This window comes from Harpia harpyja, chromosome 7 (assembly GCF_026419915.1).
Source record: "Harpia harpyja isolate bHarHar1 chromosome 7, bHarHar1 primary haplotype, whole genome shotgun sequence".
NCBI lineage: Eukaryota > Metazoa > Chordata > Aves > Accipitriformes > Accipitridae > Harpia > Harpia harpyja.
In genome coordinates, this window is record NC_068946.1 from 46,010,058 (window position 1) to 46,026,497 (window position 16,440).

General features: G+C 40.2%; 1 protein-coding gene across 13 annotated transcripts in view; it reads left to right on the forward strand.

Moving 5' to 3' along the window:
- KALRN (kalirin RhoGEF kinase) overlaps positions 1-16,440 on the forward strand; it is a 534,490-nt gene that overhangs the window by 384,790 nt on the left and 133,260 nt on the right. For all 13 annotated transcript variants that reach the window (XR_008236018.1, XR_008236019.1, XM_052792838.1 and 10 more), the window contains exons 29-33: positions 124-235; positions 2,001-2,191; positions 2,612-2,713; positions 3,419-3,561; positions 4,946-5,048. Coding sequence is in view for 11 of the 13 variants with exons in the window: in XM_052792838.1 (XP_052648798.1) it covers positions 124-235; positions 2,001-2,191; positions 2,612-2,713; positions 3,419-3,561; positions 4,946-5,048 (651 nt within the window). In the remaining 2 variants the exon portion in view is untranslated. The remainder of the gene's footprint in view (positions 1-123; positions 236-2,000; positions 2,192-2,611; positions 2,714-3,418; positions 3,562-4,945; positions 5,049-16,440) is intronic.

Sequence of the window (16,440 nt, forward strand, 5' to 3'; positions counted from 1 at the left end):
CTTTCTCCTGCCACTGTTAGTGAAGCGGTTGCAACTTTTTGTTTTACTTGCCAAGAAAACCAATCTGAGATAAAGCCAGCATGTTGGTCAGTTTGTTTATAGGTGTTCTGCATTGCTTCTTAGGAGCTGCTAACCTGCTGCGAGGAGGGCAAAGGGGAACTCAAAGATGGTCTGGAAGTGATGCTCAGTGTCCCAAAGAAGGCCAACGACGCAATGCACGTCAGCATGCTGGAAGGTAGCAGATGGCTGGGGCAGGGGAGGGACCCGCCCATAAATGAAGCCTTGTTGTAACTTGTGTAGAAAGTTAGTACAGGTTGACTACAGCAATACTGTTGATCGATCATAATTTTCAGGTACTTCCTAGCTCCTTTCTGATATATCTCCAACAGTCTTGGAAGAATAAAGCTGGCTGGGAAGTTTGGGGTTCTTATTTATTTAGTGTGTGTATATATAGGTACATACACATATGTGTGTGTGTGTATATATTATATATATGTATACATGTACCATGTGTATATATATTTGGTTAAAACATTCTTAATGAAAAAAAAAAACCAACCCTTCTGAAACAGTATCAGTTTAGCTGCTGGCAGCTGTAACAATTATTGGATGAAAACATTTCTAAATATTGTCTCAACATTTCAAGAAAAAGCTCTAGTTTTCCAAGTCAAAACAGTTTATGTTTCAAAATGTTTGTATAATTATCCCAAAAATAAATTTAAAAAAAAAGCATTATTAAAAAGTATTTCAAAATTACAGAAAAAATATTTTGATTGTCCCAAAGTTAAGTCTTTTATTGGCTTTTTGATGTGTGGAGTATTTCTAAAATTTAAAAATTTTGTTCTGGACAGAGATGCTTTATTGTCTCTCAATCATTTTCTTGGCCTGGGAAAATCATTTCCAGCCTGGCTTCAGTCAGAACCAGGAAACAAGTCGAGTACTAAAACAAGCAAGAAAAAGGAAATGGTGCCAGTAGCTAAGCAGCACATTAAGGCCAGGTGACTAAAATTGCAGGGGGGTAAACTGACTCAGCATAGGTAGAAACACCATAAAGATGGTTTTAACTGTGGTGTCTGGTGAAAAGTAAGGTTTCACAAAATAACGCCTGGATAATCTGTCCCCATGAGATGGCTAACACCACGCAATAATAAAGCAGAGATAACTTTGTTAGGGTAGACAAGCACTTGGACAGTTGTATTCTGAAGAAAACACTATTTCTGACTATGTGGAGCAGGGACCAGGGCTGCTTGCTGCTCTCCCAGGGCTATCTGGCATGACAACAGCAGGCTGTGCTGGTGGAGGAGCAGTCCCCAGCTCTGGAGAGAAATGTGACCCACAAGCTGCTGAGACAGCAACTGCTGGGACAGCAGCTTGGAGGGCACCTTGCACTAGGGACTTCCTTTTCCTTCAAGCCTCCCAGCTATGGGGAGGGAGTCCTGTGATCCTCAGCCATGTGAAAGTTTTTGACATGCAGCTTGGAAGATGAGAAAATCCTCCTGGAAAGTTTTTTCAGACATCATACCAATTTGCTCTTATAGATGTAGCACCCCCGTGCCACTGCTGTGGCCACAGGCCCTTGAAGGTTGGGTTAGCATGCTTGAAGGCATCATGGTATGATGGGGCACTTCTAGCCACTGCACATTATGTTTCTCTGAATTTGTGTTGATGTGCATAAGATTCCTTGCATTGCAGTTTTGTGTACAGTAACTGCCACTGAAACCTTTATAATGTTTATCTTTAAGTAATTACTACTACACTTAGAAGCAGTCTCATTTAGCACACATGACATATTTGCTTCTGGTGAAATAGTTAAATCATTGCAGTAGGAAAAAAAAAAAGAAAAATATTTTCACTGCGGCAATGGATACCCATTAATGTCCTTTCAGAATATACATAAAAAAAGAGAAAGGCCCTTTTATTTCAGTTCCTTACTGCTCTGGTGTTTCTGGGCATTACTGGTCCCAAGAACAAATACAAGCCAATGTATTTTGTGGTTTTAGGGTTTGATGAGAACCTGGACGTCCAGGGAGAGCTGATTCTTCAGGATTCCTTCCAAGTGTGGGATCCCAAGTCTCTCATTCGGAAAGGCCGTGAGAGGCATTTGTTTCTCTTTGAAATCTCTTTGGTGTTTAGCAAAGAGATCAAAGATTCTTCAGGACACACAAAATATGTTTACAAGAACAAGTTACTGGTAGGTGTGGCTGCAAAGAAAGTATTCTGGATGTTGTGTTTCTTGTAGGTAGAGGTCAAGTTTGGGGGCTGGCTCACACTTCTCCATGCTGGGTTGGGGATACTCATGCCACCTGGAAGGGCTGGCTCTGGGCCCTGTGGGGCTCACCTGGAAGCCAAGCTCATAGGGAGTCTGGAGATGTTTAAGATAGTGAGATGTGAAGGGTGGGTGGGAAATGCAAGGAGTATCACTCAAGCCATTCACTTCCCTGCCATCCCCTGCTGGTTTTCTGTTTCTTTTATCTATGTGTAGCAAAGCAGAGACAAGATCTTATTCCCTTATCCATCCCTGCCTCCCCATTTCTCCCTACAAACATAAAGTTTTCTGGACTCATGAGGTTTCATATATATGAAATCTCTCATCATCTCTCTTCCACACTAGACCTCAGAACTGGGAGTGACTGAACATGTTGAAGGAGATCCCTGTAAATTTGCTTTGTGGTCTGGACGAACACCATCCTCAGACAATAAAACAGTGCTGAAAGTAAGTCTTTTCTACTTGTTTTCTTTGCTTTAGAGCTGCTAGTTCAGGCCTTGGGAGCATTAAATGAAAGGTAAGTTTCTTCTCTCCTCATATTCACATGGCTTCCATGTCTATCGGCAGGATCATGCCTGCATCAGAAGCAGTTCAGCTCTAAGGCCTCAGTATGAATCAAGACAGTGCAGTTGTGCAGCCTTGCTGAAATTGCATCTCCTCGTGCAATCTGGGTTGAACAGCTGCACACTGACACAGGGCACGTCTCAGGGTGTTTGGTTGGGAGGCGTAATTCTCTTAGTCCTTTGCCACTGGGCTAATCAACGATCAACCAATTCCTCAAACCTCCAGAGCTGACAGCCATTTCTGTCAAGTGAGTTCCTAACGAAGAATTCATGTTATAGTTATTTTGTCTGAGGAAATCCCAGCTGTGCACTGATAACCTATTTCTCCTCTACAGAGCGTGCTGTACTGCTAGCATTAAATATATTTATCCAGAGCTTAGCTGCTTTGCTGTTGCTTGCCGAGTAGGTCTGGTAAAAATACCCTCAGTTCTCCTGGGGTTACCAGGTACTCCAGCAGCTAAAACAACACAGCAGAGAGGAGAAACAGTTAATCATGCATTTTCATCAGCCAGCCACAATTCTTCTACTTAGGAGGTGACATGCTGGAAATATGATAAAGTGTCTGTCTTTCTGCCTTGTGGAACTTTAGGCATCCAGTATTGAAACAAAACAGGAATGGATCAAAAATATCCGGGAAGTCATTCAAGAAAGGATTATCCATCTGAAAGGAGCTCTGAAAGAGCCAATTCAGCTCCCCAAGACACCAGCAAAGCAGCGAAACAACAGTAGAAGGTAACCTCAGTCATTCCATACAACATGAAATCACTAGCATTTTCTCAACCAACAGCAGTGTAGTGTCTGTGGTGGGCTTTTTACTGGATTCACTTATTTTTTCTTACTATAGTCAAAAGCAGGTTCCATCATCTTTGCTTTTTATATGTTGTCTTGGCAAAAGTAGCTAGAAAGCTTTTCTATGATATACATACAAAGGTCTTTTATTTTAGTACTCCAAAGTATTAGGGAGAAATGAACAGTAAAAATTCTTCAGAGTCCAAGGTTACGTTTCTTTCCCAAAGTAGAATTTACTTTTTCACATTTGAGTATTAACAGATTTATTTTTTTTTTCCCTGTTTGGCATTTTGAATTGTTTGACAATGAAAATCACAGCTGGTCATGACAATATATTACTACAGTGGAGAATCTGTGTTTCATCATCAAATACAAACTCATTTCAGCCTGTGAAGTAATATTAAATTTTTTTGTCAACTTCTTTGAATCCTGGATTAAATAGAAATTATAGAAAATGAATTGTTCTTTTGCTGTCATGCTGGCATTCCCAAAAGCCACCTGTAATTCGAGCATCTCCATTTCCTCATCAAGTTTTATTACGCTCTTATTTCAGGCTGTGTTATAGAGGCATCCAAAGCATGAGTAGCCAAGGTCACCCAGGAGAGCTGTAGCAAGGCAGACATCCAGACATTTCTTCCTGGGGACATGCACCAGTACAAAAGTATTCTAGTACAGAACGGGGATCTTAATTTTTTTTTTTTTCCTTTGTCCTTAAATATGTGTTTTGTATTATTTAAATATTTATTTTGAAAGACGACTAAAAATTTAGAAGAACTATATCTATAGAGCAGAAGGGAAGAAAATACCCTCTGTTAGCAGACTTATAGAGGTAGACTCGTAGAGGTCTACACTGTCTTTATTTATGTTTGTTTGGATATCATTTTTATGGCTTAGTATTATTCCTGAAGATGTGGTTCCTGTGAGACAAGAGAAATACCCCTTCATTCAGTGTCATGTGTAGCCTGGGCTGAATGGTTTTGGTTAAGGTAGAAATCTAATTGAAGGAAAAATTCTGCCTCACACCCTCATTACAGAGCTATTTTTGAACACCAGAGTCTTCTATGCTGTAAATATGCAGGCACTGGCCATCCTGTTTCCAGCAACAAACATTGTGATTATGTGCTAATCCCAACCCTATGGCTGAGGGTGACATAATTTTAAATTGCAAGCTACATAGCAACATGGGCTGCATCAGTGAGGTAATTTTAGCACAAAGCCAGCTCTGGCACGCTGACTCAGCACTTTCCAAATCCACCTATAAAGTTGTGCACATTCCAAGGTGGTATGTTAAGTAAGCACCGTTGTTTCCCTGTTATGTCTTTTGCAGAGATGGAGTAGATGATGCAGACAGCCAAGGAGATGGCAGCAGTCAACCTGACACCATTTCCATTGCATCCAGGACATCACAGAACACAGTGGACAGCGATAAGGTAGGACTGAAATGTGAAAATACACTGTAGCCAGTCACCCCGAGAAAAATGTAAGTGAAGAGCAGAATAGAAGGCAAAATAAAGCAACCTGTCTTCTACTGAGTGAGTTGAAACTTGTATTCCCTTATGCTAGGCTATTAAAATTGTCCTGGTTTCAGCTGGGATAGAGTTAACTGTCTTCCTAGTAGCTGGTACAGTGCTATGTTTTGAGTTCAGAGCGAAGAATGTTGATAACACTGATGTTTTCAGTTGTTGCTCAGTAGTGTTTAGACTAATGTCAAGGATTTTTCAGCTTCTCATGCCCAGCCAGTGAGAAAGCTGGAGGGGCACAAGAAGTTGGCACAGGACACAGCCAGGGCACCTGACCCAAACTGGCCAACGGTGTATTCCATACCATGTGACGTCCCATCCAGTACAGAAACGGGGAAGTGGGGGGCAGGGATTCGCCGCTCGGGGGACTGGCTGGGTGTCGGTCGGCGGGTGGTGAGCAATTGCACTGCGTATCATTTGTACATTCCAATCCTTTCATTATTGCTGTTGTCATTTTATTAGTGTTATCATTATCATTATTAGTTTCTTCTTTTCTGTTCTATTAAACCGTTCTTATCTCAACCCACGGGTTTTGCTTCTTCTCCCGATTTTCTCCCCCATCCCACTGGGTGGGGGGGAGTGAGTGAGCGGCTGCGTGGTGTTTAGTTGCTGGCTGGGGTTAAACCACGACAAAAATCCAGTCTGTTTCTAGCTGCTCGTCAGTACTGCTGTTTTACGTGGTAACATCTCTGTTGCTGCAGCTTCTTTGTGATTAAGACACAGAGGTTGAATTGGCTCTGAAGAAACACAGCCCACAGCAACCTTTTATTCCCTAGTAGAACTTTCCCTGTGGGAGCCAGCTTCTGAATCAGCAAACAGTTGGTTATGTTCCATATTTGCCCTCTGGGCTAAAATCTGTAGTTTGTTGGAGGGAATACAGGTGCTTACACACCAATTAATAGAGCAAAACTGGGATCCTGGCTGGTATCTTGAGAGCCTGGGAGACCTACGCTTTCCAGAGGCTGTGATTCTGGACTCCTCTCTGTTCATGGACATATGGTGGAGCATATGGATGGCCCTGAGACACGCTAGATTCTGTTGGAATGCTGCACACTGTCAGCACGTACGTACTCGTCACTTTACTTATCAGACAATCTGAGTCCAGACTCCCAGCTCCAGTAGGATGCCTGATTTGAATTTGTCACCCTGATACCTCCAACTGCGGTCTTTTAGCTGAATTAGCCATTGCTGGTAGGAGTAAATGGGCTGGTAGTAATAATTTACCTTAGCTACGCTGATGGGGTTTGTCATATCCACTGAAAGAATGTCCATATTGTCTTCATGTGTTGTTTTGAAATCATGTGTAACTTGCAAAAGGATGAATTCTGCAGTACCATTTTGGATTTATCTGTTTGTCAGAGCTTTAATTATGCTGCCACTTACACAAGGTAGAAGGGTGTCTTCACAAAATCAGAGTTCAATTTTATGGTTGTAAAGTTCACAAGTAAGGTTCAGTGAAGACATTATTTTGAAAGCTGGACTCAGAAATAGGAGTTAATTGCAAATAAATTACCTTTGTAAGACCACCTGTTGTATTTATCTTAAAGGCGTGCTTTTTTGACAAAAAATGTGCATTAGAAAACTATTAATCCTCTTAATCCAAAGGCCACTGTAATGTATGCAAATACTTTACCCGATGTCAAAGAAATGTTTTCTTATGTCTTCAATCCACATGGACTTGCCCTGCTTTTCCATGTTTTTCACATTTATCATTCCTGAGAAAGGCCCTGACTTGGTAGAGTACTTGAGCTCATGCTTAATTTTAAGAATTCGCATAAGCTTTGCTCATTTGCCCCAAGCCCATTGACTCAGTTGCATGGATTATGGTAGACAGGTAAGGTCTAGGTAAGATGCTCCATATTTCATGCTGTAGCTGCATACAAGGTCCATAGTGCCAACAGCACAGGAAACTATCAGGCTGTACCCTGAAAGACAGCCCATCATGGCAACAGATGGTTTAAGGATGCAAGACTGGAAAAGGTTACAGGAATTTCTATCTAAAACCTTGTTTGAACTGAAGGGTGAATGTGTATGAGATAAATTGAGCACCAGATTGTAAAGGGAAAAATTTCTTACCACTGGGAAAAGGCTAAATCAGTTCTAGGGTTGTGTCATGTTTTTTACTTTTTTAAGGTGAGTAGGTTCACTTGCTGACTCAAGGCTATCTGTGTGTTCATGTGTCCTTATATACATTTAATGAATAGAAACAAATTCCAGTGTACAGCTAAAGCCTAAATATACTTGTATGTGCTTTGTTGAATCTGAGCAACTGGTGTATCATCCTTAGAGAGGCAGTTCCTGCTGAACAGTTTCCTTATTGTCACTGATGCTAATGCCAGAATACTGTGGAGAATTTAGCCCCCCGAGTGCTGCATTACTGTGTCTTTGCTCCAAGGAAAATGATCTCCCCGCATCACTTTATAGTTCTCTCTCAGTTTTTCTACACAATATTACCCAAATTAATGATAGATGGAGCTGAGTTGTGTTACTTCCCATTGAAGCGGCATGGAGGCACACCTGTGTTCAGTCTTGGTTCAGACATAGGTTCTTACACTGCTTGCAGGAAGCCCTTAGCACGCGTTAGCATCTGCTGTGAGGGGACTCCGTTAGCAGATCCCAAAGCTGTGCAAGGACCCAAGACACAAGACTCCTAGTGGTGACATTTTACCACATGGGAACAATTCTCTATCATTCCAAGTTATTTTACTCTCCAGCTTTAAAATGGGATTTTTTTTTTTTTTCCTCCAATGTGTAGTTGAGCTTATCTTCTAGGATGGTCTGAGTGAATCTTATTGGACTAGGAAGATTTATTTTCTCACATAGACTGGTACTGAGTTATCAGCACTGGAAGACTGTGCCATATCATGCTCTCTCGTTACAGTTTCTTGGCACAGTTGACAGTGCTTGGTAAACACTATAACATACATGCTCTAATTAACTCGTGTAGTACTGATAACAGCACCGACAGGTAATGTGTTCAGCAAATGGTGGTTCCCTGCCTATTTAACTGCAGCATAGTCAGCAAAGTTATTCCCAGGAGTTCAGATCCAGGCTCTGAGTTTTTTCACAGCTCTAGGCTTCATGGGTGACCTCTCTGTGTGCCCCAGTGAGATGTCCATCCAGAGGAGCCTGGAGAAAGAGCTCCTACCTTTAAAAACTCTGGCTGTTCACAGCAGCCTCATTTACAAACACATGCAAGAGCTTTGCAGTGCCAGCAGTGTGCCAGGTTGGCAGCAGATTAATCCTGTGCTGGAACCATCTGTGTATTAACTCAGTGCCAGAAACAATTCTCAAGTAACATTTAAGAGTTGATATTACTCTCTGAAGGCAAAAGAATTCAAAGATTTAGCTGACACACTTTGTCCTTTCCCTAAATCTTGCTATTACACCCAAGGATTACCTAATGCATTAGTTGAACATTCAGACAAGAATGCCAAGCAACATTTTAGACAAAGAAAACCACAACCTCTCCAAGATTCCCAATTTCAAGTAGCTCTTCTGCTTAATAACACTCCTTGTGGCTCAAGTCACATGTATTTCTTTTAACCCATTTGTGAGCTAACTCCTTCTGGGTTACAAGTAGTGATTTCTGTCTCCTCTTTCATCATGGCGCAGCCCTAGAGCAAAGCTTTACCTTTACATTTCAAACTCCTAAAAAGGCAGAAGATTTTCTGTTGTTATGTGGAATGAGATAACATTACTGTAAATTCAGCAAGGATTTTGCTTTCTCTCAAGACAGCTAAACCTAGCCATAACATTTATCAGGGGATCATTTGGTGTAGAGGATAGAGCACTTGACTGGGGGCCAGAAGAGCTGAGTCCTAGTTCTACTCTGTCACTCGCATGTTGGATGCTGTCACAAATTGCACCTGATGGCACATTGCACTTGTCTTTTTTTGTTTGTTTGTTTGGATTAGGAATTTGGGGGGGAGACAGGAATTCTTGCAAACATTACATTTGTGCATTAATTATAGCGCTGTCCTGTGTTGTCCAAACATGGGATACAGACCCAAATTCAGACCCAGTTTTGTATATTGAAGGAAATTCACAGCAATCTTTATAGTGGCAGATTCTGCTTTGAAAATATTCTTAATTACATGCCTGACTCCAGAAGTGTTACTAAGTTATTTAAGTTATTAAATATTCAGGCTTTCCTGGTTGCAAGCAGTGGTCAGGTGATTATATGAGACTCTTCAGATTAAAAAAAAATAGTCCAAGTCTGTTTAAAAAAAAAAAAAAACCAAACCAAAGAGCTTACTCCTGTCTTTTAAATGAAATACCTGTTTAAGTAGCTTCTTAAATCTGGATCTCAGTCCTTAATATCTGTAATTTTCTTGGATTTTTCTCTCTCAAAAATATATAAAGCAATTATCCCTGGGCTCAAACATTTCATTTTCATTAAATACTATATAGTAGAAACACAGACTTCAAGTGAGGTCTTCCATTTGCAATCTATGACTTTTTCTATGTGCAATCTATAATCTAAAATATTTCATAGACAGAAAAATAATTCTTTTGTTTGTCATTTGGTATTATATAAGTATTATATAGAAGGGAAAAAGTGGGTTCATGAACCAGACTCAGTGCTAAAGAATCAATAGATAATGAATACTATTACAGTAAGTGTAATTCCCATTGAGCATCCAAGTCAGGTCCTAGGTAACCTACTATGCAAAATTTCTTCATCCTTTTCCAAAAGGCAAACTAGACAGCTTTTGTTCTATACAGTAAGCCCTCTTCAGCATGCTATCTAAAAACCTCTCCTTAGGGAGAAATCCTTGCCCTATTCAATTCACAGCAGACAGGATTTCAGTCTTTATATTTGGATTCAAAGCAGTGGGGAATTGCATAAAGAAAATGCTAGCATGCAGGGCATTCTCATTTGTTAAGCCTGTTGATCTATTGGCTTGTGAAACAGCTGTTTCTGGTGATACTGGTCCATCTTCTAATGGCTTTTTTTTTTTGTTGGCTTTTGCAGAATGCTGAGGAGGGCAGTTCTCATTTCCTCCTGTTATTTTTGGATGTGGAAAAAAGCTCTGAAATGTGAACTGAAAAGTTTTTACTCTCTAAAAATAAATATACATGATATACTTTTATCTTTTCCATTAGATACTGGACTCAGCTCATCTTTCAGCAGTCATGAGACTGAGATCTTGACCTCTTCTACATCGGTGGTATTATATAAAATCTGGGAATAATCATTTTTCTAATTGAAGGTAATTGGTGTAAGAGGGGAGATTTTAGAATTAAGGCTTGTTGGAACAAGTCACCTAGGGGCGTATTCTCTTTTCTTGAAAAGCTTCTAATCAAGGTAAAATAGCTTTCTCCCTGTGATATTGTTACTGAAGCAGAAGTTAGGATCTGATGCTGGAAGTACTGCTTCAGACTCTTCGTTACGAAGAATTCTCAGTTCCTTGGAAGTTTCCTTTCCAAGTAACACAGATACGAGGAGTGCCTTGATCCCCCACTTTCTTCTGTGAGGCTACTAATCATTTTGGGTTTGAACTCCATAAAGCTGTGTACCAACATGCTGCATGTTTTTCTAAATAGGTAGTATTTCCTTGAACTATTGCCTGGTGTTAATTTGTGCTGATTAAAAAAACCAAAATTACCCAATGGAAGTGCCCACTCATTCAACAGTAAAGGAACTTGTTCTGTTACATTCCTCACAAGGAGGACGTAAGGAAAATTACTGTGTTTATTAAATGCCACCATCAACATATACAATACAAAGTGGTCAATCGTTGCTTCCCGGCATAAATTAATCTGGAAATTAAGTACTGAAATTAAAGTGCCTAAAACCAAAGTTGAAAAGCCAGAGATCCCACTCTCACTGGGCAGCTTACAAACAAATGAAGTATGTTAAGGTGAGCAGGAAGTTTACAAATACTCCCTTCTCTGAAACTGTCGATCCCATCAGCTAGAGTTCAGCCACTTCCAGTAGTGGGAGTTGGAAACCTGACTACAGCAAGTAGGGAGCTCCTGCTTGCTGATGGCTGGCATCGTTCCCTAAATGTCACTGAGGAAAAAGTCTTCTCCCTCACACTAGCGTAAAGCTGACCTAACAGCCCAGCACAGTGCGTGCCCTGCTCTCCCCATCACACGACATGGATCCGGCAAATAAAATGTGGGTTTCTGCGTGGTTTGTGTTGACATGAAGTCATAGGCACTTCGGGGTAGGGTCTAGTTGCAAATTTGTATTTACACACAAGCTCAGCTCTCTAGCCACTTGAAAGTGGAACTAGCCCTTTGGGGCACGCTAGCACCGGGACCATGATCCTTCCTACTACCAGCATTGCACATCAGCTCTGCCTGGATCATAAAGCTGATGCCACCAGAGATTTCTCTGCTTTTGGTACTAATAACATTCTTCTCTTCTCTTCTGTGCTCTCAGACTGGCCTGGAATCAGCAGCAAGTCTAAGGCTCCTCTCAAAGGTGGAATTACTTGGAAAAGCTCACTTAAAGAAATGAAAGTATTTGCTACAAAATAATGAAATAATAATAATCTTTCAATGAAAATCCCCTTGAAATAAGAACATCAACATAAGGAAAAAACATTTTAAAAAATTAATGTCAATATGAAACATTACTTTTTCAAATACAGTAAATGCAGACCTGAGATAAAAATGAGAGAGATTCCCATTTTCAGAGAGGGAACTAAAGACACGGAGAAATTAAAAACAATACCATAAGGCAAATGCATACATTAAGTCTGCTAACAAGAGCACTGTCTCTGACTGAGCTGACAATTTAATTTCTACTTAGTTTCTCAGCAAACGGACCGATACACCAAGCGGAACTAAAAACTGTATAGCAGATTTCTGTCTGTCTTCAGTGTTATTGTCTCTCTTCAATGCTATTAAAGTATTCTGTAGCTTTCAGTTATATACTTTACTTTCCCAAAGCATTTTTTATTCCTTTGAACCCCTGGTACTAGGGTTTTTTAAATCCTCTCTAGGCTCTTACAAAATATTTACACAGCTAGTGATCCAAGCCCTCTATCCCTCTGGCATTATTACGACACAATGTGTGCATACCATGATCTGGATTTTGGCGTTTTCCATCTTTGCCGGTGAGTTCTGTATTAAGCCATGTGCAAGAGACACATTCCTACTGCAGCACTGGAGGAATTTCAAGGGACAAGAGCTGTTGACCCCCAGCAGTGCTTGTGTATGGTCAAAACATGTATCACTATGGACTGGAGTCTATGCAGTACTTGAGCAGTGGGACTGAACAGAATAATTAACACCCATCAGCGGAAAGTTGCTCTGCCAATGGATAATGGCTGCTATAGATTGTAGCTGATGCGAAGAAAGTTGGAAGGTATGATGTAAATTCTGACTATGGCAGAGCTAAGGGAGGGCATGATCATGGGAATATGGAGTGGGCAGTAAAGCAGGTAGTTAATTAAATACAGAATCTGGTGTATTTTTTTAGAAATCTGCCTGTTTTCTGGAGCCCTGTGAAAGGTGATGCATATAGAGTTGTCTGCCAGGTGAGGCTGGGCATTGACTTGAAGAGATTTCTTCCTCCAACCTATGTATTTTACTCTCAGTAAATTAGATTAGGTTTAACAACAGTGAGTTTCTAAAGGGCAAAGGAAAGGATTGATTTGGTCTCATTTATATAAGTATTGTTGTGGTTATTCTGCACCGATCCTGTCCAGGCAAGTGATGTTCCAGAATTCAGTACTGTACTGTCTGGAGTGCTATTCCCTTATAGTGACTGATGAATTATGGTACCACAAGTAAAATTAAATTTATGTGATAGAAAATGACTGCTGACTATTAAGTGATTTTTTTCCTGTGAAGATATGATAAAGAAAAAAGAAGTGAATTATGACCCCAGAGGATATATTTCTATTGCTTGGACGCTGCCTAGCATTAGTGCAGTTGTCACACTGAGTTCTTACTGCCCTCACCTGTGAAAAAGGGAGAACATGATAGCTAGCAAAGGAAAACTGACATAAAACATTTTGGCACTTTAATTAGCCTTCTTGAGTGCTCACTAGCTATAGGTTGTTAACTCTTTGCAAGATACTGTCATGTAGCAGCAAAACGTTTATCTTCTCAAGGAAATAAATTGTTTGACCAGGAGCTGACATCTCTATCCCTCTCTAATGGTAGATTCTTAAAATTTCCTTTGGCTTTGGGAGACTTCCTCTCAATTCTTACTCTGAATCTTGGCTAGGACCCCTGTAAATTCAACTCTTCCCTGGGAAAAATATACAAATATATGTATCTTTTTTTTACTGTGAACGGTTCCCTGAAACTGAAGTAATTGAAGTGACACTTGGAGCTGATAAAATAAAACTGTTTTATCTCTGCTAGCAATGCCTTCTTCGACGTGAGCTTGCCTTTCTAATCATTTATGCTCAGTAATATTACTGTGGCGCCTTTTTTTTTTTTTTTCCTCCTTTTCCTAAGTATAAGTAAGGATTTTCTCTTCGCTTCCTGTATTTCTTATCAGGAATGCAGCACTGCCAGCATCATGAAATGTTCCAGCTTTTGAATTGCAGGGCTGTACTTGCCTGTCTCCATTTGAGATTTTTCAGTCATTTGGAAAAAAAACTTGAGGCCCTTGGAGTGAAATATAACACACTCAAACAGACAAGGTTTAAATTACATCTTTAGATTTCCAAATGAGGTCATCCCAGGACTGAAGTGCTACACCCACCTTATTTGACTCATTGTGCAAAGTTGCATGGGCATCACAGAAAACTCTGAACTCCAGATGTGATCCAAATAGTTAAAACTGTCCCTCGCCCAGAGAGTCAGTGCTAGGCCTATGCTCTGCCTTGGTATAACTTAATCTCTGTTTTGGAGGCTTTGATGATAGGTCTCACATTGCCTTTTTTGGTCTGTACACTGGTCACTATGTAGCTTTACAGGAATTGCAGCTTTACAGGAATTGACCCACCTGTCATCTACAAGCAGTGTCAGTTTTGTAATGCATGTAGCACAGGATTTCCAGCTCTGCAGCACAGGTATTAATACTGGCACTGCCTACAACACAAATCTCCCAGGCCCTTTTTGCCTCTGAGAACTTTGAAAAAATGGACTTTGGTCTTCCCTGGATTGGAACCAGATTTCAAAACAAGGGAAAAAGTAATTCTTAGCAATGTTGGTTTTCAGCCAGGTTTAATCCTGGCTTGAATTACACGTTATCTGTTTTTTCCAGCACCCACTTCTAAATGTAACAAGTAGGTGATGGAGAAGTTTACCTCTGAGAAGTCACCTGTCAAGGGTGCAAGTGCTGCTGAGAGTAGGGACGTTTGCTGTTGGTGCCAGCAAGTATTTATTGCAGCTGTGGGGGGAGGTAGCACTAAAGACAGGCTGTCTTGTTTCAAAGAGCTTTCTCAGAAAAGGTGTATGCGTTCTTTTGAAAAACAAAGTAAAATATGAGCAGCTGCTTTTCGAATGACACTTGTTGGAAGCACTTGCAAACTTCATAGTAATTGCTCAGGGAACTTTCTCTAGAGTCCTAACCATGTAGGGGAGCCTTACCCATTTCTTATTGTACTGCATGGCTGGACAATTCCCCCCACAGCTACCTAAGAGATGATGACAGTGGATGAATTTCACCAAAGGCCCCCTTTTTTTATCCAGTAGTTGAATTTTAGCAAGAAATTTCCCAGAGATTTGAGCGTTTCACACTACCCTGGCTTCATCACTGTGAAAATATAGCAAAGCCAAAACAAAGGAAAGAAGGCAGCACAAGTTTTGCAAGGGGTTCTGTCTTTCTCACCTCATAGAACATTTAAAGTAATATGAATGCTATCAAAAAAGTTTTAATTCCAATGTAATTGTTTCTAACGTGCCTAATACACTCTGAAAGAAGAAAAAAAAACCAACAAGCTGCCTATGGAGAGTTCCTGCCTATGGAGAATTTGCTGACTGTGGAGCAGATTTCATTTCACGGTCAAAAATGAATGAGTATCTGGAAACGTGGAACATCTGTAGTGACCATGGAAATAGGAATCATATTGTTCATTGGGTAATATTCCCAGGAAATAGCTTCATAAAAGGCACACATGAAATTTGCCATGCATCTTGAATATCTCAGCTGGGATTTCTGAAAGTGCTATTGAACTTTAGTGGGACCTCTGCTCTCAAAATGCTTGAACATAATTCTGTCCCCAAAGGAAAGCCATTCCTCTGGTGGTCTGTGAAAGGTAACTGGTCAGCACTCACAGGTTTATTTCCAGAGCAGCGCAGAAGCAGCAGCTATTTTCTTAACACCTCTCCCAGTTTTTTATTTGCAGCTATAAATAACTGCAGATATTAATCCAGATTCAGTTGGGTGATTAGATGCTGAGAAGAGATCCAACTGAAAGTCCCTGAAAGTGTAGTCCTAGGGAAAGATTCTTCAAAGATTTATTTTCAGTATTCTCCTCCATGCATAACTGGCAGTTACACCCAGGGCAGATAAAAGTATGCTCCACTTCTTTTGTAAAGTGCATTCTTTTGTAAATTTTCATTTCTGTTGCTATCCATTTCATAAAGAACACTTGTTACTGATTTTCATAGATTTTATTTTTTTTTCACTCAGGAAATAAGGATCACCATTCAGCATGCTTTCAGTCTTATTCTTAGATCATTTTAATCTAATGAATGTTTTAGTGGAAGATAAGTACATCAGTAACACTTGAAAATATAAGTAAAGTCCTCTATGATAAGTGTATGGAACTCCTTCAGGCTGAAGCTCTCCTGAGAACATTGTAGCTCTGAATATCAATGGTCAACACATTCATGAGGGTATTTAAATGTAATTTCTGTGGCAGCCCACTTGATATCTCCTTTCTATTTCTGCAAGCAGTGTGAAAATCAGATTCTATACTAATGTGCTGATAAACACGTTCCCCTTGCAGGTGCAAGGCACACAGCTAAAGGTTGTCTTAGCTGATATCCTAAATTCACTGCAAATGTGGTATCTGTCAATCACAAGACATTTCTGAAGAACATGTGATCCTGCTTAGACGGAATGGCTGTAATTTTAAAGTGTACAGGAGTAAGGTGCAGAATGCTGCCCTCCTAAAGACAGTTGAAACTCAGCTGTGGACTACACTATGGTGTTAAATGACAGGAAATAAATCATGCTCCATATCAATAAATCTATATTACCAAACAAAAAAAGATGTTTTGATGCCTGCTGCGAAGAAAGAGGATATTTAAGTTATGAGGATGTTTAAGTGAATCCATTTGATGCAAGTAAAACAGAATAAGAAGGAAGGAAGTGCAGTAAAATCCCTATCTTTCTAAGACATCACCAACTTGAGTGATTTTTAAAATAGAAGGATTC